Below are 25,514 nucleotides of genomic sequence, written 5' to 3' on the forward strand. Positions count from 1 at the left end.
CGCAGCGAGCCACCGATCCCGAAGCGTGGCGAGCGCACCCGGATGCCTTCACAGTTATACGCGTCCCCTCGCGGGCTTCCCAGGTGTCCATGGCGACGCGGACACCTGTGAAGCCCGCGAAGGGACGCGTTTACCTGTGAAGGTATCCGCGTCCGCTCGCCACGCTTCGGGCTCGGTGGCTCGCTGCGCTCGCCACACTATTCTATTCTCAACTCCACGCCGACATGGATAGTGGGGGTATGAAAAGGTCGGAGGACGCGTACCGCCGCCCCTCACGGGCTCGCTGCGCTTCACGTTGATCGCGGGTTGGCGAACTACTTTTGGGGGGACATGTCAATGTTCAGGGGGGGTTTTTTGGGTTTCTGGCCCATTTACCATTCTTCCCTATGATGATTTGGGTAAATTGACCCATTTAACATTGTTTCCTATGGGAAATCGCGGTCATCGCGGGTAAATTAAGGCACTTAACATTGTTCCCTATGGGGAAATCACGGCCATCGCGGGTGGACCATTTAAGCATTTTTGGCCGCATACGACCCGACCGACGCGATTTTCACTGTTTTCAATGCATTTCAATGGAAAAATCGGGGGCATCGCGTCGGTCTTGTCGCAGGCCACTAAAAATTACCCCTGATGGCCGCGATTGTGGCCGTGCTAGGAAACAAGTACCGACTGCGCATACGCATGAGCACCCACACACACATCTGCTGCCGCCTGCTTTCTTGCTCAATGCGGCACCCTGCACTACCTTCCCCATTGCCTGGCAGCACCACGTGCCCAGCTCCCCAGCCCCACTGCCCGACAATCTGAGTAATTGTGCATGGAGGACAATCCCGAATCCCGGGATTGAAAAAATGCCCCAGGATTGGCATTCCTTAGTCTGTTCGAAGAGCTGTTTAGCTGCTAAGTATTTTTAAAATGTTCACAGACACATCTAATGAATTTACCTTTATAACTTTTTCACTATGTTACTATGTATTGAATAGAGCAAAAGAGGGGACACCCTAGTAAAGAAGGGAATTATTATTATTATCCCTACAGATTGTAAACTTGTGAGCAGGGCCCTCTTACCTCCATGCTGGTTTGTATCTATGCAGTTTGTTTAATCACTGTTGTTTCCAATTGTAAAGAGCTATGGAATATGCTGCGCTATGTAAGAAACTGTAAGTAAATAAACAAATAAATATACAAATATTAAAATTATGGTAAGTCAATTTATTATGAAAGCATTAGGGGAGACGTGAGTTCTTTCAAAATTAGCCAATTGAATTAGTCATATTAGGGCACTGGATGGACCTCAGTAGGCTGTTGGGGTCACTGGAAATCTCTCTGTAAGGTGGAGGGGTTACTACAATATTGCAATACTACAATGCAAAACAATACCTCTGCAAATGTTACTGCACATTGTGTATAGCTAGAGGTGTAAAGGGATCACCAGAGGCTCTATACAGGACATGGGGCAAAGTAAGGCTCTTGGTAAGTCCCAAAGTTTTTCCTTATTGTGAAGGGACCACAAATAGGCTGTGAATGGGGCACATCAGTTGCAGTAAGAAGGTCAGGGGGTCAGTGTAGAAATGTATAGGGTGCAGGGGCCAAGGCAAGGATTTCCATCAGGCATATGGATAAAAAATGCATTATACAGGGAGCATGGAACACAGGAAGTCTGTCTCTAGGGTGCAAGGACAGTGAAAGGCCATGGCATGCAGAGAGGCTTTGTGCAGTGTGCAGGAGACACAAGAGGGTTTGGTGCAAGGTACAAAGGCTACTGGCCAGATAATGGGCACACAGGGAAGAATATAGTATTCAGCTCCTGCAAATGGCCCAATGTAGGTGAAAATACTGCAGGAGAAATGGGTAAAAGGAACAGAATAGAAAACAAAAAGATGTTCGATTAGTTTACCAAGAGATGAGAGGACCTAAGACCAAGTCCTACTATAACTGACAGTGGTAGAGAAGAGGAGGTAGATTCAGATAAGCGGACACTGTAGGAGTGATTAGATAGGCAGGATAGAAACCAAGAGAGGACAGTGTCTTGAAGACCTAGTGGTTGTAGTGTTTGTATGAGTAGAGAATTGTCAACAGTGTTAAAAGCAGCAGGGATATCTAGAAGAATAAGAATTGAGTAATGTCCTTGGACTACGCAGTGACTAGATAATTCACTATATTAGTCAGTGCTGTCTCTATGGAGTGTTGGGAACAAAAACTTTATTGAAGTGGGTCCAGCAATTTTTGGGAATTAAGAAAGTGTGTGAGGTGCATGTAGTCAAGTCTCTCAAGTAGCTTGGTGAAGCATGGCAGTTGAGAGACGGAATGGTAGTTTCAGAGAGTGTTAGGGTCAGAATTTAGTTTTTCCTAGAATGGGAGTAATCATTGGATGCTTAAACATTGAAGGAAAAATACCAGTAGAGAGATAAAGAGATATTACAGATGTTAGTCAAGGTTGAGATGATGACAGGAGATAAAGATTTAATTATTGTGAGAGTATAGTCTCAAGAAGAGATGTAACAGTATAGTCTCAAGAAGATGAGTACCAGGTCACATTTTAAAAATCCACTGGTGTCCTAGAAAACTGTGTGTGGTCCAGAGAACCGAGTTTGAGAACCTGTAGTCTATTACATACAGTTCAAAAACCTCCTTTTACAATATTTTTTTAATAAAGGGTTAGGTTTAACATAAAATTAATTATTAATTCATTTTAAAAAAAAATATTCTGAAAACCTATGGTTTTTGGAATATTTTGGTTTTTGCATATCCGGATAAGGTATACCAACCTGTATTTTATATTTCAAAGATTCTTATCTCTCAATGTTAGAGATCATTGAAGGCAAACAATGCATTATTATTTTTGTTTTAATGAGGTCACACAGGCTCTTGATATTTTCGATTTATTCCTAACAGTATTCTTGCTCTCCCAACAATATATTAAGATCCCACTCATGGGAAATTACAGAACACTCGAAATGTTTACTTGTTCTACCAAATTAATGTAAATGAATTATTTAAAGCAGTATATATAAAGGCAGTTACTTCAATGTTCCCTCTTGTGTTGCATTAGAAAGGACAACAAAACTACACGCAAGCATGATCTATTCCATATTTGAGTTCCTGATTTACATTGATTTACATTCTCCATAAATTTAGTTTATTTACTAGGCTGAAGAAACAAAAATGTAATACATTTTTTTTTTATCAGAATGACAACATTTAATTTTGGAGATTCAGTAACATTTATGGTAGGTCACAAAGCATTTTATGTTATCATATTTCTTTATTTGGGCACCTTTACTTTGATTCAGTCAAGACCACAAATCCATTTACCATCATTGTATGAATGTACAAAAAATATTTTATAAACAAATGTTTCTTAAAATATTTCTTTAATTAGAAAAACAGTAACAAAATATGCATACAATTATGGCAACTTTAAATAATAATAATAATAATAATAATAATAATAACTCCACAAATACATGGTATTGTACAACAAAATATTACATCTATATGTTTGTAAAAAAAAAAAAAAAATGCCAACATTTTAGAACTCAACATGATTTTTTTCAGGATTTTTTCTTTGAAACCGGCTTGTTCTTAATTCACGATCCAAGTGGACATATAGGGGGTTATTCTAGTTCATTCTTTCTGACAAAATCCTTCTTAGATGGACAAAACCATGTGCACTGCGGGTGGGGCAGATGTTACTTGTGCAGAGAGAATTAGATTTGGGTGGGGTTTTTCTTCAAAGTGAGATCTATATTGCAGCGTAAAATCATGCAGTCAGTATTTCCCCTGCACAGAAACAAAATAACTCACCCAAATCTAATTCTCTCTGCACATGTTACATCTGCTCCCCTGCAGTGCATATGGTTTTGTCCATCTAAGAAGGATTTTGTCAGAAATGAACTAGAATAAACCCCATAGTTATTAGAGTTTAAGGGGTAAATTAAGTATGTTCTATTTTACAAGGATTGTTGCTATGGGCACCAAATCAGATACATAGTAACATAGTAATTAAGGCTGAGAAAAGAAGTTAGTCCATGGAGTTCAACCTATCTAATTGTAACTACTGACTTGTGTAAGTTATATCTATAGGATTCCCTTAGTGGACTAACATGCATCCAGTTTTGATTTAAATTCACTAACAGTAGTTCCAGAATGTTACTGCTCTAATGGTGAAGAATCCTCTTCTTAATTCAGTACAGAATATCTTTCCCTCGAGCCTCAGTACATGGCCGCGTGTCCTAATATAGGCCTGTTAGTGACCAATCATCTTCCAGTTCCATATGATTCCCAATCCTGTATTTGTACATACTAAAAAAAGATGGTGGTACCCTGACCACACTAAGTGGGTCTGGGTGCAGGTGCGCCTGGCTGGAGCTGTGTTTCCCTAGCTGCTGCTCTGAGACAGGATAGTTAGTCCTGTACTGAATATACAAGAAAAGAAGAGGGTGTTGAGCTGCGCTTGATAAACTTTATAAAAATGAGGTAATGAAGCCTGTAAAGTTGGGTAAAAAATGAGGGATTGGTTGATCTAGTACAAATAAATTTTAATGTCTAAAATACATATAGCCAGAATACATTGATAATTTTCTAAAATCACATAAAATTCATATCTCACCAACCAAACTGGGGAAAATGTGTGGCCCGGAGAGTCCCAAGAGTCCTGTATATGGCTGAGGTGTGAATCGTCCTGTATGGAGCTGCAATAATGTGCCCAATTGGAGCAGTAGGGAGGGAGGACCAGATGTAAGAATAAGGAGCGGCTTAAGTTGACACAGATTGCCGACTCCCTCCGCTGGATGGACTGGAGCGGGATGGGTCCTCTACCTCTACCTTACTGTAGGAATTTGTAATCCAAATGGAACCAGTGGAGGTGGTATTAACGGACTGGGATCTGTGAGTGGTCCAAAGGGACCCCCAGGTCCTGGTGAGGCGTGATGGATGTCTCCAATGTAGCAGATGGTGGGGAGGACTTGGAGATGTTGATCAGGAGCGGCCCTGGATTTGTACATACTAACAGGGGCAGAACTCTGGGAGGCAGTGGAGTCATCTGCCGCCGGGCTCCTGCTCCCAAGGGGGCACCTCTCCTCCCCAGCTGGTTCAAATCAGTTAATTTAAAGCCAATGATATCCCTTCTGTAGCTGAGTTCTGAAATATACAGTATGTGTTCTCTCTCTCTCTCTCTCTCTCTCTCTCTCTCTCTCTCTCTCTATATATATATATATATATATATATATATAATTCTGTATTGCGGCTTGGCACTCCAGCTCTCAATAACAAATTCCCAGGTGCCTTCAGGGTCCGATGGATAGTGTGGTTGTATCAGGGTACAAGCAAACAGCGGCACTCAGTGGGTTTTCAAAAACTGTATTCAGTAAATCTCCAACGTTTCGGGGACTAGCCCCTTTGTCAAGGTGCACCTTGACAAAGGGGCTAGTCCCCGAAACGGTGGAGATTTACTGAATATAGTTTTTGAAAACCCACGGAGTGACGCTGTTTGCTTGTACCCTGATACAACCACACTACAGGTTGAGTATCCCGTATCCGAGTATCCGTTATCCGAATTATTCCGAAAACCATACATTCCAGAAAGTGAGAAAATTTTTTTTTTTTTGCTAAAAACTCACTGGGGACATTTGTAACAGCACTACTTGTGACATGATATGTAACTGGCACTATATATGTGCAAGAAAATGATTGCTTGGCATTCAAATTCAATATCTGAGATAGTACACAAATTTTGTTTCATGTTTTGAAACCTTGTTTTTTGAACAAATAAAATATATTTGTGTGTATTTTATGTGGTAATAAAATATATTTGTGTGTATATTATGTGGTAATAAAATATATTTGTGTGTATTTTATGTGTTTATACAGCATACATGCAAGATACTTCAAAATACATAATTGAAATATTAAAATATTCCGAAATACGGAATAATCCGTTATCCAAAATTCTCCTGGTCCCGAGCATTTTGGATACGGGATACTCAACCTGTATATATATATATATATATATATATATATATATATATATATATATGTGTGTGTGTGTGTGTATATTTCAAAACAAACACATATTATATTATATAAGGTTGTGTGTGTGTGTGGGGGGGGGGCTCCAATATACCGGTATATCTTGCCTCCGGGCAACTGTGACAAACTTACGCCACTGCATACTAATCATATCACCTCTCAACCTCCGTTTCTCCAGTGAAAACATAGTCAGCCTGGTTAACCTATCTTTGTATTCTAGTGATTCCAGACCTTTTACTAGCTTAGTCGCCCTTCTCTGTACCTGTTCCAATTCATTGATGTCCTTTTTAAGGTGCAGTGCCCAGAACTGACCACAATATTCCAAGTGTAGTCTCACTAATGCCTTGTAAAGAGGCACTGTCACATTGGCATCCATTGAGTCTATACCCCTTTTAATGCATGCCAGTGTCCAGTTTTCTTTTGCTGCTGCATTTGAGCAGTGTGCGCTGTTACCCAATTTATCATCTATGTTGACCCCCAAGTCCTTCTCTACAGCAGAATTCCTTATAATAACTCCATTTAGCCTATAAGTAGCTTGTTCATTTTTGTTCCCATAATGAATTACTTTACATTTTCCAAAGTTAAACTGCATTTTCCACCTTTCCACCCACCTTTCCAGTTTATTTATGCCACTTATCTATCTATTATCTTTTAGAATGTGCTAAATAAATACAATTCTAATTGGTTTGTCCATAGCAACATCTCATTTGAAATAGAACTTCCGTGTTAAGCTGTGCACACACGGGGGGAGATATATTGCTCAGTGTCTCCTTTTCATCAGTGACCAGAGATGGTCGCTGATGAAAAGGAACCTCTGCCGGGGTAGCCGCAGAGGTAATCAGCTGATCGCAGGAGTAAGCAAGCTCCTGCAACCAGCGATTAGAATGGGGCTGAAAATGGGAGCGCGCACCCGGCGATTTATCGCGGGGGCAAACTCCCATCACTAGCTATATGGTCGCCAGCGACCATATTACCAGCGATTATAGCCCATATCGCTGCCGTGTGTACACGGCTTTAGTAAATTTCCCCCTAATAGTGTGCCAAGCTTAGCAAGGCACCATTTCTGTAGCATGTTGAGCACAGCGAAAAATGTGAGGGGATGCGGTACACTTATAGGGTGTTCGTGTCAGTCTATGTTGACATAGACACCAAAAAAAAAAAAATCGTATTGACTTTAAGTCCTGTACACAGTTTAAATGTTGGCATTTAGACCATGTCGGCATGTTGATTATTTCGGTATAATGAATGTTGGCATTTTGAAAGTGTCAGTATTTTGACAGTTGTTCAGTTGTGGTCAGTATTTTAAACACTCTATAACTCCAGTAATCCTGAATGAAAACTATTAATGTGAAAATTACAATTTTAGAAAAGAAAATGCACTTTTGCCTCGTTGTAGTGTTCTATAACTGAAAATAAACACTGTTATGCTTGCATGTGTTGCAGTGCTACACTGTAATACTGCTTTCACATTGCAGAAATGGGTAATGACATGGTATTCTTAAATATGACTTTGAAACGGGTCTGAGCCTTGAGACCTTTCACATTGCAGGTGAAAACCGTTTTAAAAATCATTTAATACCATTCAAACATTCAACCCGTTTAACCCCAAGGGACACGTTTCAAGCCATTGAAATAGAGCTGTTCAAACTGCCAAAAAATGGCTTTAAAACGTGTAGGACTCTGCTTTTTAACCGTGTTGAAATACCGGTTAACTTTAACCGGTAAATCAACTCTGGCACTTTCACATTGCAGTCTTAAACGTTTTAAAATGGAAAAAAAAACGGCAATATACCGTTTTAAAAGTGCGATGTGAAAGGGGTATCAGAGACCCAGGCAAAACAATAATATGGTACCGAGGAAAACCTGGGTGCAAGAAAAACAAGATGGCAAATATATTATTGGAAGGTATATTTTCTAAATATTAAAGATTGTCGGCAGTCTAGAGCAAGAAGTATATCACAGGACATGCTCATCCTGATATCTGTGTGTGCTTATGAAAATACACTATTTGGACAGAAGTATTTGGCCACACCTGATAATTCAGATGTTTCGATCAGACCTTTTGCCAAAGGTGTATGAAATCAGGCACCAGCCAAAAGCTGTGATACAAAATGGGTCGTTCTGAAGAGCTCAGTGACTACAAGCATGTTACTGTGATAGGACTTCTGTGAGGTACTTTATAGGATGCCACCTTTGTTTGGTACATGGTGGTCTAAAGGGGAAGAGTTCAGAAATTCCACTGGCATTAATTCAAGCACCAAACTGTGCGGTGGAAGCTTAATGGAATGGGTTTCATTGGTCAAGCAGCTGCATGCAAGCCTCACATCCCCAAGTCCAATGCCAAGAGTTGGACATAGCGGTGTAAAGCAGCGACACTGAACTGCGGAGCAATAGGAACTTGTTTTGTGTAGTGACAAACCCCTGGAGTTGAATGGGCACAAATTCCCACAGAAACACTCCAAAATCTTGTGGAAAGCCTTCTAATAGAAGAGTGGCTGCATAAGGGGGACTAACTCCATATTACAGTATATGTATTTGTATACAATGTCATTACAGTCCCTGCTGGTCTAATGGTCAGGTGTACATATGGTGTAAAGTATGTGGAGTATAGCTTTCTGCTACATCTCTTACTGTAGCCAATCTGTTACTTGTGCCCTGTACTCTATACATTGACTCTATAACTTGCAGTCACTTCTAATATTCTGCATTTTGCATTATTGATTATACTGTACATCCATATTTCTCCTCATGTTGAGGTTTCTCTGTTTTAAAACATTAAATAAAAAACAGTACCAAAAAAATGGTCTTAAAAATAACCACCCCACACTCACATACTTTGCCCGTGCTGAACCCCTTCAGTGGAACGCACTCCCTCGCTCCATTAGACTCTCCCCGACCTTGCAAAGCTTCAATCGGGCACTGAAAACGCACCTACTGTATTCATCAAAGCGTACCCTTCCACTGCATAAACTAGTCCTGCATAAACCAGCTGGTTCTCCGACCCCTTGCCTGTTTACATCCTGCTATCTAGCCACCACCCACTTGCTTGCACCTCTTGTAATATGTCTGTCTTCCCTTCATTCTAGATTGTAAGCTTCTCCGAGCAGGGCCCTCTTCCCTCCTCTCTTCACATTTCACTCACAGCTCTCCCTTACTCAAACACTCAGTGACCATCTTCGTCTGCATACTCATCTCCATCATTGGCCTCAAGCCTCTAGTTGTATGTTGATTGAGTCCTCACTACTTATATATAAGCTGTAATGTGTATTGTACTGTGGCGCTCTTTATTTGTACTGTATTTTTGTTATTTATTCAATGTTATGCCAAGTTTTATCTTCCTGTACTGTTCCTTTGTACGGCGCTGCCAAACACTTGTGGCGCCTTATAAATAAAATAATAATAATAATAATAATAATAATAATAATAGTAATAATAATAATAATAATAACCAATCTAAAGTATATAGATGGATTTATTATTATTATTATTATTATTATTATTATTATTATTATTATTATTATTTATATGCACAACCGGAGTTCTGCGGCACTTTGCAAGATACATAAACAGATATATTGGGAACAAAACAATAAAAAATGTACTTACAGTACAGAACATAAATGATTTTGGACATGGCATCGATAGTAATGATATCAATGTCACAGTGCAATTAAATCAAAGCTCACTGTAGTCACAATAGGCTAATCCATCTACACCAATCTGGGATTATCCTGCACATGTGCAAATCTAATGCCGGGCAGCGCTGGGAACCTGCTCAGATGCTGCCTGGCTGCTCCTCACCATGGTGTGAACAGTGTGACCTGATGTCAGAGGTCACATTACGCAGGGCACCCACTGCTCTGTGCCCACCCAATACATCACCAACTGGCTCCTGACCAGAATCAATGCCCAGAACCGACCACCATACCCCCAACCGGCACCTGACCTCCGCATCACCACCCAGCCCCCAACTGCTGCATTACCACCAGGCATCCAAACACTTCCGAGCTCATGACAACTGCACTGCCACTGGGATCATGACCACCACACTGCCACATCGACCGGGCTACCCCACCACCTGCCTCCCAATGACAGCCTGGCTAAGACACTGGTTTGAGGATGATAGGAAGGGAACACAGTTCATCATTATATTGAAAAATTTGGTACTTGTGAGTTATCCGGGCGCCCGATGTGGTCATCGTATGCCATTATAATAAGCATACGATGCGACGCGATGCGACGCGATTAACCATCGCGTCGTATCTCGTCGCATCGTATGCTTATTGTATGGTATACGATGGGATGCGATGCGACGCGACGCGATGTTTACACTTCCCGCCCATTTTTAAACCCGCCCTCTGGCACATCTGGAAGAAAATCAGTGTGAGGTAGTTTCCAGAGGAGAGAGCAAGTGATTTATAGAGAGAGCAAGTGATTTACAGTATTGGTGTATTTCTGAGGTGAATTTTTGGACATTTGCCCCAATTTTGCCCCATTTGGCCCCTTACACCTGCCCCATTTTGGCCCTTATACCATATTACCCAAAATGGCTTTAGTGGATGGTATTTTCAGCCTCCCTAAAACTGAGGAAGAGACAGTGGTATTCCTACAGGACAAAGGGCTTCTTCCGTCTACAGCCACTTGTCCAAATGGCCACCCTATGCGCCTGGCTATAAAGGAGCGCAGATGGCGGTGCTACATTAAAAGTTGCAACAAAAGGCAGAGTCTGCGGGCCTCACTGTTCTACCCTGGGTGCAGGCTGCCATTCATGAAAATCCTGCAATTCATCTACTGCTGGTGTGATGAACTAACTTCAATAGAGTTCTGTAGTAAGAACTTAAAAATATGCAACAAAAGCACCATATTTTACAACGCATTGATGCGGGAAGCATGCCAATGTGACTTGATGTCACAGCCTACACGCCAGATTGGAGGACCAGGGCAAATAGTGGAGGTAGATGAAACACTGTTTGTGAAACGCCAAGCCAATGTTGGCAGAGTTCTCCCACAGCAGTGGGTGTTCGGAGGAGTGTGCCGGGAGACAGGGGACTGTTTCATGTTAGCAGTTGCCAAGCGAGATGCACCAACTCTCCTCAGTGCCATTGTGGAGCATGTGGCACCTGGCACCACGATTGTGAGCAATTGCTGGCGCGCCTACAAAACTCCTGAACTGGAGCGGGCTGGTTTCACCCACTTGAGGGTGAATCATCGGTACAATTTTGTAGACCCAGAGACTGGTGCACACACCCAGAACATTGAGAGACTATGGGGTTGTGCAAAATGGCGCAACAAACGCCAGCGGGGGACAGCCCGCCATCACCTTGATTCCTACATGCAGGAGTTTGTGTGGCGAAAGTGCCTGGCAGGAGACAACGCATTTGCCCGCATTCTACATGCGCTAACTTTGCTCGATAAATAATGATGGTGATTGATTATTGTGTGCTTTGTGATTGATTGTTTTATTATAATTTATTTCTGTAATATGTTAATTACACAGTTATTCCCTTAAATTCAGTTGTCCTTAATGTGTCAGATATGAATGATATTGATGAATGGTATTGGATGCTTACAGCCACTCCACTATCAACGTGAACCCGAAGCGTGGCGAGCGCAGCGAGCCCGCGAGGGGCGGCGGTACGCGTCCTCCGACCTTTTCATGCCCTACTATCCACTAGGGCGTGGAGTGAGAATAGAATAGTGTGGCGAGCGCAGCGAGCCACCGAGCCCGAAGCGTGGCGAGCGCAGCGAGCCCCGCGAGGGGACGCGGATACCTTCACAGGGAAGCACGTCCCTTTGGCGACGCGGACACCTGGGAAGCCCGCAAAGGGACGCGCTTCCCTGTGAAGGTATCCGCGTCCCCTCGCGGGGCTCGCTGCGCTCGCCACACTTCGGGCTCGGTGGCTCGCTGCGCTCGCCACACTATTCTATTCTCACTCCACGCCCTAGTGGATAGTAGGGCATGAAAAGGTCGGAGGACGCGTACCGCCGCCCCTCGCGGGCTCGCTGCGCTCGCCACGCTTCGGGTTCACGTTGATAGTGGAGTGGCGTTGACAATGGGGATGGGACTGACATTGTGTCACTTTTTGTGACACTTTCTGGGGGTTTTGCCCTGCTAACATCGGGTGCCGTCGCATCGCATCGCATCGTATGCCATGTGGTTAACATGCGATGCGACGTGATCACTTTACATGGTACCCGATGTAAAATCGGGTTTGGGTGGTGATCTCGTCGCGTCGCATCGTATGCTATTTGGTTAACATACGATGCGACGCGATGCGAAATCGGGTTCGGGTGGTGATCTCGTCGCGTCGCATCGTATGTTAACCAAATAGCATACGATGCCATGCGATGCGACGCGATCCGTATACGACCAAAAAATCGGGCGCCCGGATAACTCACAAGTACCAAAAATTCAACCCAGGTATCCCGGGAATCCCAGGCTTAGGCATTTTCCAGTCCTGAATCTCAGGATTGAAAAAATGCCCCAGGATTGTCATCCTGAGTTCAATGTGAACAGCAGTTGAACATGGGTCAGTCAGTTTATCAGTGTGACTGTTGTATCATTGTGGGCATAGGTCAGTTTCCATACCCACCTGATACAGAATGGCTCCCAGAGGATTTCGTCTGTTGAATTGTTTACAATTTTTTGTGCTTTGTACCATGTGTGTTGTTCAAAATTATACTTCTCCCTATGAAAAGGAGCCTGAGAGTACTGAGTTTAAACTGCCAACCCATATTCCAGTGTCTATGCCCTTTAACATTTTCTTTGTAAATTGCAATACATAATTCCTGACACTCTTGTGACCTGTTCTCTGACTGGCCCTTTCCCAATAACCTTGATGTCCCATTCAGACTGACCCAGTCTGAAGAACATACTACTTTACTGTATGTTTCATAAAGAATAATTAGTTCCAGCTCTAGCATCTACAAGCCTCTGTACTTAGGAACTTAGGGCCTTATTCTGGTTCACTCCTTCTGGCAAATTCCTTCTTAGATGGGCAAAACCATGTGCACTGCAGGGGGGCAGATGTAACATGTGCATTGAGAATTGGATTTGGGTGAGTTATTTTGTTTCTGTGCAGGGAAAATACTGGCTGCTTTATTTTTACACTGCAATATACATCTCACTTTGAAGTAAAACCCCACCTAAATCTAATTCTCTCTGCACAAGTAACATCTACCCCACCTGCAGTGCACATGGTTTTGTCCATCTAAGAAGGAATTTGCCAGAAGGAGTGAACCAGAATAAGGCCCTTAGACACAAGGCTGTAATCTTCTTGTTGAGCACAGCAAACCCTAAATCTCCTTTCAGGGGTCACCAGTGAAGACCAATGGCATGTTATACTCCATACCTCTTTGGTTTGCATCTGACAATCCTAAAATACAGCTCAGCACAGATATCCATATGTGAATTTGCAACAACCCAATATTTGTAAGGAACAGTGTCGACTGTTCCTTACGACAGACAAGACTGACACAGAGGAGATAAACAGTGAATAAAAAGCATGGAGCAGTAGGCTAGGATGAGAGCTGTTAGGTTGTGATAAAGAGGTGGATCTTGAGGTCCCAATTGTAGTTTTGTAAAGAGATGTATATATAAATATTGAATGACCATCAATTCTTCTTACATTCATAATTCCTTACAGAGAAGCAACCAGACCACAGTCAATACCTTCATCCTTCTGGGATTTCAGGGTTCCACAAACATAAGGATCTTACTGTTTATATTCTTCCTTGTGATTTATTGTATGACCATATATGGGAATCTACTGATCATCACATTGGTGTCCTACAACAACAGCCTCCAATCTCCCATGTACTTCTTCCTCTCACAACTGTCTGTGAGTGACCTCATCATAGCTACAGACATTGTTCCCTACATGCTTCATATATTACTGAATGGCCAGGGAAACATCAGTTTTGTTGGCTGCATCACACAATTATATTTCTTTAGTGCCACCGAAACATATGATTGCCTGATTCTCACAGTGATGGCTTATGACAGATATTTGGCTATTTGCAAACCCCTCCATTATATTTCTATAATGAACAGTGCACACTGCCTGAAGTTGGCCATCTTGACTTGGACGTTGAGTTTTTCTGTTATATTGATCAACACTATTACAACAGCAATGCTACAGTTTTGTGGACCGAACATTATTGATCATTTCTTCTGTGATCTTGTTCCCTTACTGGAACTTTCTTGTTCAGATTCTAGAATTGTGCAATTAGAAGTCTCTTTAATCAGTGCTCCTGTGATTATAATACCAATCATAATTGTTATAGTATCTTATAGTAATATCCTTTATACTGTCTTAACAACTCCATCTAATACTGTCAGACGGAAAGCCTTCTCCACTTGTAGCTCTCATCTGACCGTGGTGTCCATATTTTATTGGACCTTGTTTGGTGTTTATGGCCTACCAACAAAAGGACTCTCATTGACCATAAGTAAAAGCTTATCACTCATTTATACTGTGCTGACCCCTTTGTTAAATCCCATTATATACAGTCTGAGGAATAAGGACATCAAGAAAGCTTTATGGAAAACAGTCAACAAAAAATGTGTTTGCTAGCCATCTTGCTCTATAGAAATGGTTTACGGGAAATCACTATGAGTAATCGAGTTGATATTAAATTGCTGTATTTATGCCACAAATACCCTTCTGAAGATATGTATAAAATTGTCTAAAGAGGTTACCTGGAGGCATTGTCTAAAGTATCCAACGAGATTCTCAATTTACTGAATGTACTAGAAATGGCAGCTACAACCTGGTGGCTTGTTATGGGCAGGTTGTCCACATCTTCTTTAAAAGTATTTGCTCAAAGCTGTTTCATCACAGAAGGGCAATCAATGTTTATCTCACGCTTCTGATGAAGGACAAGTTCCGAAAACGCGTTAAAGCGTGACTTTACCACCATCTTGACATGTGGACCTGTGGGACAAACTGTGCGGCGTGAATCCTGAACTGAGCCCCCCTTGTTTCCGGATCAAGGGACCCAGACTGAGGGAGGATCCCCAAAAACATAATTTGCCTGCTGCTTTGCCTAGGACCACATTGTTTAAGCCTTATTACAAGTCACTTTATTGTAAGTGCAATTGGCATATTAAAAACATGTTTGATTTTATTGATCTGCACTATGTTGTTTTCTATTATGTCTCACGTGTGTGTTTAATAGGGGAGCATTGGAAAAAGATTGGATAATCTTGAACTTTCATTATATACAATATACCTGTGAACCCGTGGCAAGTTGTACCTCGTTTTGATTATATATTTTAACTCTGTTTATGCAAGGTCTAATCACCTTGACAAATAGTTACCACTGAGCGCTATTACTTCCTATTCATTTCCTTTCCACTATTATATGATATGATCAAATTATCATTCACACCTTCAAAGCACAATTTTTCCATAAAAAGAATCCTCTACTTTATAACTTTAAAATTTTTATTTGTTATGTTAATACCCCACAAATGTAAAAAATATCCATTACACAGAAATAAGTAAACAGGGAGTATAACATGATTGCATTTATCATGCCAGCAATCAAAGTCTGGGTACCAGAATCCCGGCAAGTAGTCACAACACTCTGGCCGAGTTCCCAACATCACTACCAATGCTAGAATCCTAACGCTAACAGTGTGTGGGATACTTTCAATTGGGATGCTAACTTTGTGTTAATCCATAGGTGGTTAGGTTGAGACACTGGGGTTTTAGGGTAATGGGGAAGTGTTAGGGTTTATTGGGCATGTGAAGCCTAACATTCTCCGAGCTTCCCACCCAAGTTAACGGGGAATCAGTCCTGTAAAAATAGTAGTAAAATGTAGCTATGTTTCTCTTTACTCTACTCAAAATATTACTTTATGGAGGGGGCGTGGCCTGGCTGTGAAGGGGAGAAGATGTGCATTGCAGGAGCTCTACTCCCTGCAAAAGAAATAACCCTGCAAACCTCAATCCTCCACTTTCATCCACCCCTGTAGCCTCCTCCTAGCCTCAGTATATGGCGGGCATAGAAGGGTAAGGTCTGTGGAATCAGGGAGCCAAGCCGGAGGCTCCTGCAGATTGCGGCCTACTCTTTCACCAGAAGCCGGGGGCTAGATTTCGCGGCATACCTGGGCCGTCGTTCCAGGATCACGGGAATCAGCCTACCAGCCTAACCAGCCTACCTCTATAGGGTGGCTTCCCTGGGGTCTACCAGTGCCTGAGGGACCACCATACACAGATTTATAGCCCCCACATAAAGGGAAAGAGCCCAGCAACAGCTCTTCTATCAGAGACCTCTCACAGACGGTGGCCATCTTGGAGCTGGGAGCACAGCTTCAGGAGGTGTTGTATCCAACATCAGTGTCCCAGACTTAGGTTGGTTCAGGACTGGGACCTCTGATTAGTTCCACTCACCACCAGACTCCAGCAGCCACTATTCTCATACTCCAGTGGATAATTTTACTGAATCGCAAGGTCCACATTGGAACCACCCATCTGATGGGTGAGTACCATGGGCACTGGCCTGACTCCCTCTCATATTTTCATTAATGCTAATATGACTCCTGGTTCGGGATTCATGTGGTGAACGGCTTCACCGTGGAGCTCCAGGGGTGACCCTTTTCAGCACAGCATTACAAAACCTCTGTAGCTTTTTTCTCTCTGTTTATTAAGTCTTCCAATACTTTTGGTGCAATATATAGAGCGATTCATTTCACCGGCAACCCCTGCAAAGATGCCCAACTCGAGACAGGAGAAGAGACGCGCAGACATCAACATGGCGCCCGGTGCTGATACCACACCTGCATCACCAGCATCTCATCTAAGAAGGCTGCGGCCAGCTGAAAGCACAGCGAGACCTCACAGGTATGCATAGCACTTGAACCCCCTCTCACCTACGCCACAATGGTGGATGCCATGAAATCCACAGTAGGTCCACTTATTTCTCAAGCTGTCTTAAATATCTTTGCTCAATTACAACAACTCACTCACGGAGTGACCGTAATGGAGCAGCAGATTGGTGGCATCTCTCATGATCTAGCAAAATTTCAAGCTGACATAATTAAGCTACAAAAAGAGAACTACATACTGATGAATACTTTAGATAATATTGAAAATAAATCCCGCAGAAACAATATTTTAGTAGATGGAATCCCAGAATCACTTAAAGATCGAGACCTTATGCAATTTGCCATGGTCACATTACCAAACATACTGGGTATCTCAGAGCAGTGCGCAGGCCTTGTAATAGAAATAATTCACAGAATCGGCCCCATCAAACCTCATGATAAATGCCCTAAGGTAGTGATTTCCAAATGTTTAAATTATCTACATAAACTGGCATTCCGGACCACGTCCAGAAAAACCCATCCTATCCTGTGGGAAAATAACAAGCTCCTACTGTTCCAAGATTTCTCAGTAGAACTCACCAGAGCCAGAAAGGCCTTTTCACCAATGTGCACTAAATTGGTGCAAGAGAAAAATAAATTTGCTTTACTATACCCTGCGAGACTGCGCATATATGAAGGCGACACTTTTCATGATTTCACAGACCCGCGGGACACAGAAGCATACCTGAAAGAAAAATGTGGAGAAGACTCCCCAAATATTGCTGACCCCTAGTTTAGGGATTTGGTTTTCTAATTTACTGCTCAGTTACTTAAAGTTTAATGCATAATTCAGGTTTGTTAGATCTCAATTGAATGTTTAGGTACTTGTCTCTTTCTTGGCTTATTTAAGCTCACAAATATTTTTTTTTGTGCTCATTTAATTATAACAATGTATGTTATTAGATGACATTATAATCAGTGATGACCCCATCACTTTGACCACTACTGAATAGCATAGTTAGGTTGTTTATGTTTTATAGTTTGCATTGTGTGTTACATTTCTCTTTTATTCAGGTTTATACTATCTATAATTATAAGGGTCCCTCTAAGGAGCTCCACTCCTCCCATCCCTCACATCTATTGGTTATATCCCACTCTCCCATTCCTTCTTCATATCACCTAACCCCAGCTGATCCCATCAGCTGGAAAACCCCTTGGAAGTTATGCCTTCCTTGGTTAACCTCTCGTTGGACTGCTTTCTGCAGTCCTGTTTACTAATTATTATCCTATCCCTCAATTTGTTAATTTACCCACTCCAAGCACCAGATTGGTATTCTCACCCCCTCCCTAGAATCTCCGCTATATACTCAGTACCAAACTTTTGGTACCTCAGTTGGTTCTTTATTAGGCTGGTATATCTCAGGAATACTCTTCTTGACCTACAATTATTATGGCCCCTTAGCTTACCGAATAGGGTCTCTCAATGTTGGTGGGTTCCACTCGCTGGCAAAGAGATGTAAAGTTTTGCAATACCTACAAAAGCAGAGATTGGACATAGTCTGCCTCCAGGAAATTCACCTAACCCAAACGGAGCCATTAAAATTTCCTTGCTGCTTCGCCATACAACTCCAAATCTAGAGGCGTACTGTAGCTATCATAGCAAGGAAATCATTACAATTAACTGCCTCCGATATACATACTGACCCAGAATGAAGGTATATAATGATATCAGGAAAATTATCAGACCAGGCCTTTAAAATCTGTAGTATATACGCCCCAAACATTTATATAAAAATCATTCTTTAGACAATTACTATTGCCACACGTTAATTGTTCTCTTATTTTATGTGGGGATTTCAATATTTCTTGACCGATCACAATCTCCTAACAGATCTATGACCCTACCTGCATTCGGAGCACCCGCTTTATCATCTCAACTCCAGATAATCAACATATGGAGAACTCTGCATCCCACAGGCAGGGAATATACTTGTCTTTCAGCGGCCCATTCCACACTATCCAGAATAGATTATATTTTAATCTCTAATCACCTCTTCTCAAGAGTTGATGACACAGATATTGAAACCATAGCAATATCTGACCATGCGCTGATCTGGTTTTCCATTAATACACAATTGTCCAACCCAAATTCCACCAAATGATGGTGTTTTCCCGCTCACCTTGCCACATCTTCCCAATTCTGCACAAAACTAACCACAGCTTGGCTAGAATTTGAATCAAACAACCAGCACCACTCTAATTCAGACCCGGTACTATTCTGGCAGGCTGCCAAAGCAGTCCTAAGGGGGTTTATAAGCTCTTACGCTTCTTCCTCAAAATGTTCTCACGCTCAGTCTTATATCACTTTACAAAGGGCTTTGACTAAAGCTTTCACAGCCTTTAAACAAGACCCCTCACCAAGCAATAAGGAGTTATATCTTACGGCAAAAACTAAATTTGATGATCTGGTTCAGACATTAAGCGATAAACATTTATTCTCAGTAGATTACCAATTCCACAAATTTGGTAATATGACTAGGAAGTTATTGACAAATTTACTTAGAGGCCCCCGGCCCCCTATGTTGGTCCAACCTCTAAAATCTAATAACAGCACTATCACAAATGACTCTGAACAGATAGCTAAAATAATGTCATCATTTTACGAGACTTGTTGCAGCCGCGGCCTCTCCTGCCTGCTCTGACACGGCCCTTGCATCACGGTGATGCAGTCGGCACATCATGGCTGAGAAGTGAGTGGATGCCCCCGGCAACACCACCGGTCGGGGACACACACACCCTAGGACCACCTTCACTGTCCTATGGACGCAGAGGACAGGAGGCAGATCAGCCAGGGGGACCCCGGCAATACATCCAGAGATCGGTAGGATCCCCCCCACTCCAACAGGCCGCACCAGCCCCAGGTAACCCTGCGGCAGCTCCGCACCCTCCACCGACTCTTCCCTGGCCTCACTGACTCTACCCCCTCCCCCCATCACCACCACCACCACCCACGTCTCTCCCACAGGAAGATTCAAGATGGCGCCGCAAATGGCTGCCTAGGAACTGTGCATATGTATCATGTGTTAACTGTACTGTCCCTGTTTAATTGTACTGTCCCTGTTTAACTGTATTGTCCCTGCTTATATTGCTACCTACCTGGCTGCTGCAACAACCAGTGGCGCCGCTGATGGCTGCCTAGGCGCTTTGCAGCTCGCGGGCATGTGATCCCCGCAAGTGATGTCTAAATGCTCTCAATGTAATGTGTACAATAGTTACATAGTTACATAGTTACATAGTAGATAAGGCTGAATAAAGACTTGAGTCCATCTAGTTCAACCTACGTTTTAATAGCTTATCCCTTGTAAAAGACAGAATATGGTTCTTATTAGTACCCCTGGATATTTTTATCCAATAAATGCTTGTCCAACCTTATTTTGAATGTATTTATTGTATCTGCCAACACCACCTCTCCAGGAAGAGAGTTCCAAAGTTTGACTGCTCTGACCGTAAAGAATTTTTTTCTTTTGAGGGAACGAAATTTTCTTTCCTCTAATCTAAATTTGTGCCCTCGTGTCCTAGATTCCTTTCTTGCAGTAAAAAGGGTGCTTGAGAGTTCCTTATATTTGCCCCTGATATATTTGTACATGTTGAGCATGTCCCCCCTTAAACGTCTCTTCTCAAGTGTAAAAAGTCCTAGCTTGCTTAATCTCTCCTCATAGCTTAAATTCTCCATTCCCCTAATAAGCTTTGTTGCTCTTCTTTGGGATTTTTCCAATTCCATGATGTCCTTTTTATACAGATGTAGCCGGTTTTATCTTTGCTGGCGAACCGCCAGCAACACGGAGCTCCATCTGACTGAGACGCGCGTGCGTCCCCCACGTACGCGCGTCTCAGTATCCGGGCAGCGGGGCGGCGAGGCGGACGCAATACTGTCCGCCTCCCGCTCGAGGGGGCTGGGGGGGACCCGAGGAGGCTGCGGGGGGTGCGGTCGCCCGGTGTGGGCACCAGGCGACAGAGTGCAGCACCATCGGAAGGGGACGCACGCCCACCTCGTGCGCCTGCGTCCTTTTCCGGCATACAGATGGCGGCAGGGCAGGGGATGGCGATGGCGACGCCATCGCCATCACCTGCAAAGATGAATCCCGCTACATCTGTAGTGTGGGGCCCAGAACTGTACTCCATATTCAAGGTGTAGTCTAACCAATGCCTTGTACAGTGGCATAATTACTTTTGAGTCCCTAGTTTCCATGCCCCTTTTAATACATGCTAGAATTCTGTTGGCCTTTTTTGTTGCAATGTGACATTGAACACTGCACCCCAGCTTATTATCTATATGGACTCCTATAGATAGTCCTATAGATAAAGTTGATTCTATTCTATCAGTTTTTTTTCTGTTATAAAAATGATTGGCTCCTAGGCTCCAATAAATACACTTGCCCTCAAATTGATCATGCCCTTCTACATCCATTTTCCCCAGCTGGCCTTCTCCACTCTAAAGTTAAAGACATTCCTCCAGAAATATTTCATAATATTATATTTCACGATACATACATCACATGGTTATCCTTGAATAAAAAAATACATAGAGATTACAAGAGTTCCCCTTATGCTCCGATCTGGGGTAACTCGGCTTTCCCACCCTCATTAGAAAACTCCCTCTTCTCCTGCTGGAAAGAAAAAGGTCTTTCAAATATCTCAAAGGTCTTTGAACATGGGGGTCAGCTATGTCCATTCTCTGCTCTCCAGGAAAGATATGTTGTACCTTCTCAACAACTTTTTATGTACTTGCAAGTTCGACATTATATTTTATCTTTAAAGAAATTATACTATACCCCAAACTCTCCAGACACCCTTAATATATTATTCTGGCAACTTCTTATCAAACCTTACCATACTAAAGACTTATACTGTCAACTGATTACACCAAATTCCTCTACTAATTGGTCCACCATCATTGGTCCATGGACTCCATTCATACCATATATCATCGAAGTCGCAAATCTACACAAATCTTACTCCGCAGCATTCAAACAAATTAAATCAGCCTATCTTCAAGAGGTTAATTTTCTCTTCCTCCATACAGCTTACATCTCACCCGCACAAAGGAAACATTGGGTAAGAGAGGAGACAAGTGCTTGCCAAAAATACCACCACTCCTCAGCTTTGTTTCAACATTGCATCTGGGATTGCGGCAAAATAAAGCAATTCTGGTACAAAGTTAGCTTGTACATCAACAAACTCTTCTTCATTCATCTAACACCAGACCTCCTTACATTTATATTCCTCCACTTTGGCTTCTTGAACTTATTACAACGTTTCTCAACATCCATCCCTCTACTGGTTAAGATACTAACTATATCCAAGAAACTCATTCTAATACATTGGACTTCCAAAACTCCTCCCAACCTTAACGAACTTCAACAAAAACTCCTCCACTTGTAATATCTAGAAAGATGATCTATTGCCCACAATGAAGAGAGATCTAGGAAATTTTATGACGTATGGCAACCATTCATCTCGGCTCTGCCCCCCAATACTAAAGACAATGTTTTAAAACCATTGCGGAAAACTTTGTGGTTCATATCTAGTATAAATTGATTTACTTATACTCGAATTGTATTCTACTGGTTGCAGTATTATATACTATATTTATATATTGTATTTTTTGTATGAGGATTTCTGAGGCGAACTGATAGATATGGGGTTTTTCCTCTATGATATCCCCCTATAGCACTAATATTCTCATTTGATAATCCTCTCTGCAGTCTTGTGCATGTATGAACACTCAGATATAGCCAGCCTAGTTTCTCAATCTCTTCCCATCTCTATACCCTTCTCCCCAGTCCCTACAATCATTTGTGCCAACCCCTCCTCAACTGATCCCTCCCCCCTATCCCCTCTAACATCCTCCACAACCTCCCCACCCCCCTCCCTCCCTTTCCCCTTTGTCCTCCTGAAAAAACTTGTTACTGTAATTAAGCATAACATATCATTGCTTAGTACTTCTGTTTTTCCATTCATTCTGGGAATTATTACCAGTGTCACTACTTAAATAAGTATACTTGCCCCTTCTTCTGCCTCTCCTGGGTGGTTGACACTCCCCCGCCAAATTACCACTGCTCATTGACATCAGTTTATGTACTTTATGGTCCTATTCATATATCAGATAAGAATAGTAAGTGTTTTGTTTTTGTTTAATGAAAAACTCAATAAAAATTGATTTAAAAAAATGATCAGTAGTATCCTGGATACCTCTCCACATACTTTTTACATCTCATTTGCTAATAAACTTATATGGTGTGCCCAAATGAAAATTAGACTTTTAATGTAGCGGCATTGTATCGAATCGCAGAGGGTTAATTTGTTTGCTACAAATGTAGTTCCACTACACAAAAGCGGAAGCAAAGAAGAGGCAAGTAACTACAGACCAGTGAGCCTTACATCAGTAGTAGGGAAATTAATGGAAACACTATTAAAATAAAGAATAGTGGAATATCTTAAATTAAACAACTTACAGGATCCAAAACAGCATGGTATTACTGCAGGGAGATCATGCCAAACAAATCTTATTGACTTTTTTGACTCCGTGACCAAAATACTAGATGAAGGGGGGCTTTAGATGTGGCATATCTAGACTTTAGTAAGGCATTTGACTGTCCCATATCGCAGGCTACTAAATAAACTTTAAAGTGTGGGATTGGATTATAAAACAATCAAATGGATAAGAACCTGGTTGCAGGATAGGAAACAGACAGTTGTAGTAAATGGACTGCATTCTATGGAGGGACATGTTACCAGTGGAGTACCCCAGGGATCTGTACTTGGACCAGTGCTCTTTAATATCTTTGTTAGTGACATTGCAAATGGTATTGAAGGGAAAGTAGGCCTTTTTGCAGATGACACAAAGATATGCAACAGACATACCAGGAGCGGTAAATCAAATGACTGATGATCTAAGTAAACTTGAGAATTGTCCACAAGCATGGCAACTACAGTTTAATGCTAAAAAATGCAAAATTATGCACTTGGGACTCAAAAACCCAAAGGCTCAATATAGTATCAAGGGTACTATAATGGAAACTACTGAGGAGGAAATGGATCTAGGAGTCACTATGTCAAGTGACTTAAAGGCAGGAAAGCAATGTAGCAAAGCAATGAAGAAGGCTAGTCAGATGCTTGATTGCATAGGGAGAGGAATCAGTAGCAGTAAAAAAGACGTAATAATGCCACTTTATAGGTCATTGGTATGGCCTCATCTGGAATACTGTGTCCAGTTCTGGAGGCCATATCTTCAGAATCAGAAGGATATAAATACATTGGAGAGTGTACAAAGAAGGGCAACTAAAATGGTGCATGGCCTCCATCATAAAACTTACCAGGAAAGACTAAAAGATCTTAACATATATAGTTTGGAGAAGAGAAGGGAAAGGGGGGACATGATAGAAATCTTCAAATATATCAAGGGTTTTAACATAGTACAGGAAGGAAATTTTCTTTAAAGGAAAAGAAGTAATAAAACATGAGGGCATGCACTGAAACTGGAGGGAGGTAGGTTCAGGGGGAAATGTTAGAAAGAATTACTTCACAGAAAGGGTAGTAGATAAGTGGAGTAGCCTCCCATCAGAGGTGGTAGAGGCTAAGACAGTAGAACAATTTAAACATGCTTGGGATAGGCATATGAATATCCTTACGAAGAAATAAGGATTAAAAAGGGTGGAGATTACCTGAAGGATAAAAAAGGGGCAGACTAGATGGGCCAAATGGTTCTTATCTGCCGTCAAATTCTATGTTTCATTTGTCTGAATCAGCAGCACCAGAAGGCACACTCGCCTTCTGGCTACAAGACATAGGTGTGTACTTAGAAATCCTCCATAGGGAGCCTGAATTCGGTGTATGGTATACCTCAAAGACATCAACAGATGCTCCACATAGGGTAATATGTATTATTTTATTAAAATCTAATAAAAAAAAAACTTAAAATAGGATAAGTACCTTGATTGGCCTTGTGTGACACCCTGAGGAAAACTAGTCATTGGTTGAAATGCATCGGGGGATCTGGTATACCACTATTTGACTACATGATCCCAACACCTGGTAATCTGAAAGTATGGACAACAAGTACACAGGACCTCCCTCCAACCCATTTTGCTGACACATAGCCTTGATCATATGGCCAATAATGGTACGTATCCTATTTTAAGACATGAGATATGACTGGTCATGCACTGTTCTACAGACACAGCCATTGTTATCGGCAGCACCAGCGATACAGTTCTGTACAGTTCAGTACTGGTTGCTGGTGCTCCGGCGCACCAGCGTATGTGGACTCATGAGCACCTCACACACTCGTACGTCCATTGCCGGGAATGGGGTGCACCAGCATCTTAGACACAAGCATGCAACATTCACTCATGGGTAATGACAAATGGCGTGCCGAGGCCTTGCTGGATGAGCTTGGCAACATCGGTATTTCATAAAAACAATTACTTTACTGCCTAATGTAATGGTCAACAACATAGACCTTCAAAACTAATACAATAAAAACTTTAACAAAGGAATAATATTTAAATAAATGTGGTTTGCAGTTCCTGTTAAATAATAAAAAAAAAAAAAAAACACTGATTAAGTAGAAAGTCTCAATTTGATCAGTTCAGGTATCATATACTGT

General features: G+C 42.0%; 1 protein-coding gene across 1 annotated transcript; it reads left to right on the forward strand.

Moving 5' to 3' along the window:
* The first annotated feature begins 10,579 nt into the window (after positions 1-10,579).
* Positions 10,580-24,696, forward strand: LOC146073432 (olfactory receptor 1468-like). The gene is made up of 4 exons (XM_083180610.1): positions 10,580-11,023; positions 13,680-14,598; positions 23,227-23,276; positions 24,655-24,696. Exons 1-4 carry the CDS (start codon positions 10,580-10,582, stop codon positions 24,694-24,696), a joined length of 1,455 nt encoding a protein of 484 aa, XP_083036736.1.
* Positions 24,697-25,514: the final 818 nt, after the last annotated feature.

Source organism: Crinia signifera, chromosome 4, assembly GCF_055691185.1.
Source record: "Crinia signifera chromosome 4, ASM5569118v1, whole genome shotgun sequence".
Taxonomy (NCBI): Eukaryota; Metazoa; Chordata; class Amphibia; order Anura; family Myobatrachidae; genus Crinia; species Crinia signifera.

Excerpts from the sequence above, each read along its gene's own strand:
- LOC146073432 (XM_083180610.1), top strand. The coding sequence starts at position 10,580 with ATGGCTTTAGTGGATGGTATTTTCAGCCTCCCTAAAACTGAGGAAGAG. Across the intron at positions 11,024-13,679 it reads TTGTGAAACGCCAAGCCAAT|AGAAGCAACCAGACCACAGT; the intron begins GTTGGCAGAGTT and ends AATTCCTTACAG. Across the intron at positions 14,599-23,226 it reads GAAAACAGTCAACAAAAAAT|TTCCACTACACAAAAGCGGA; the intron begins GTGTTTGCTAGC and ends CTACAAATGTAG.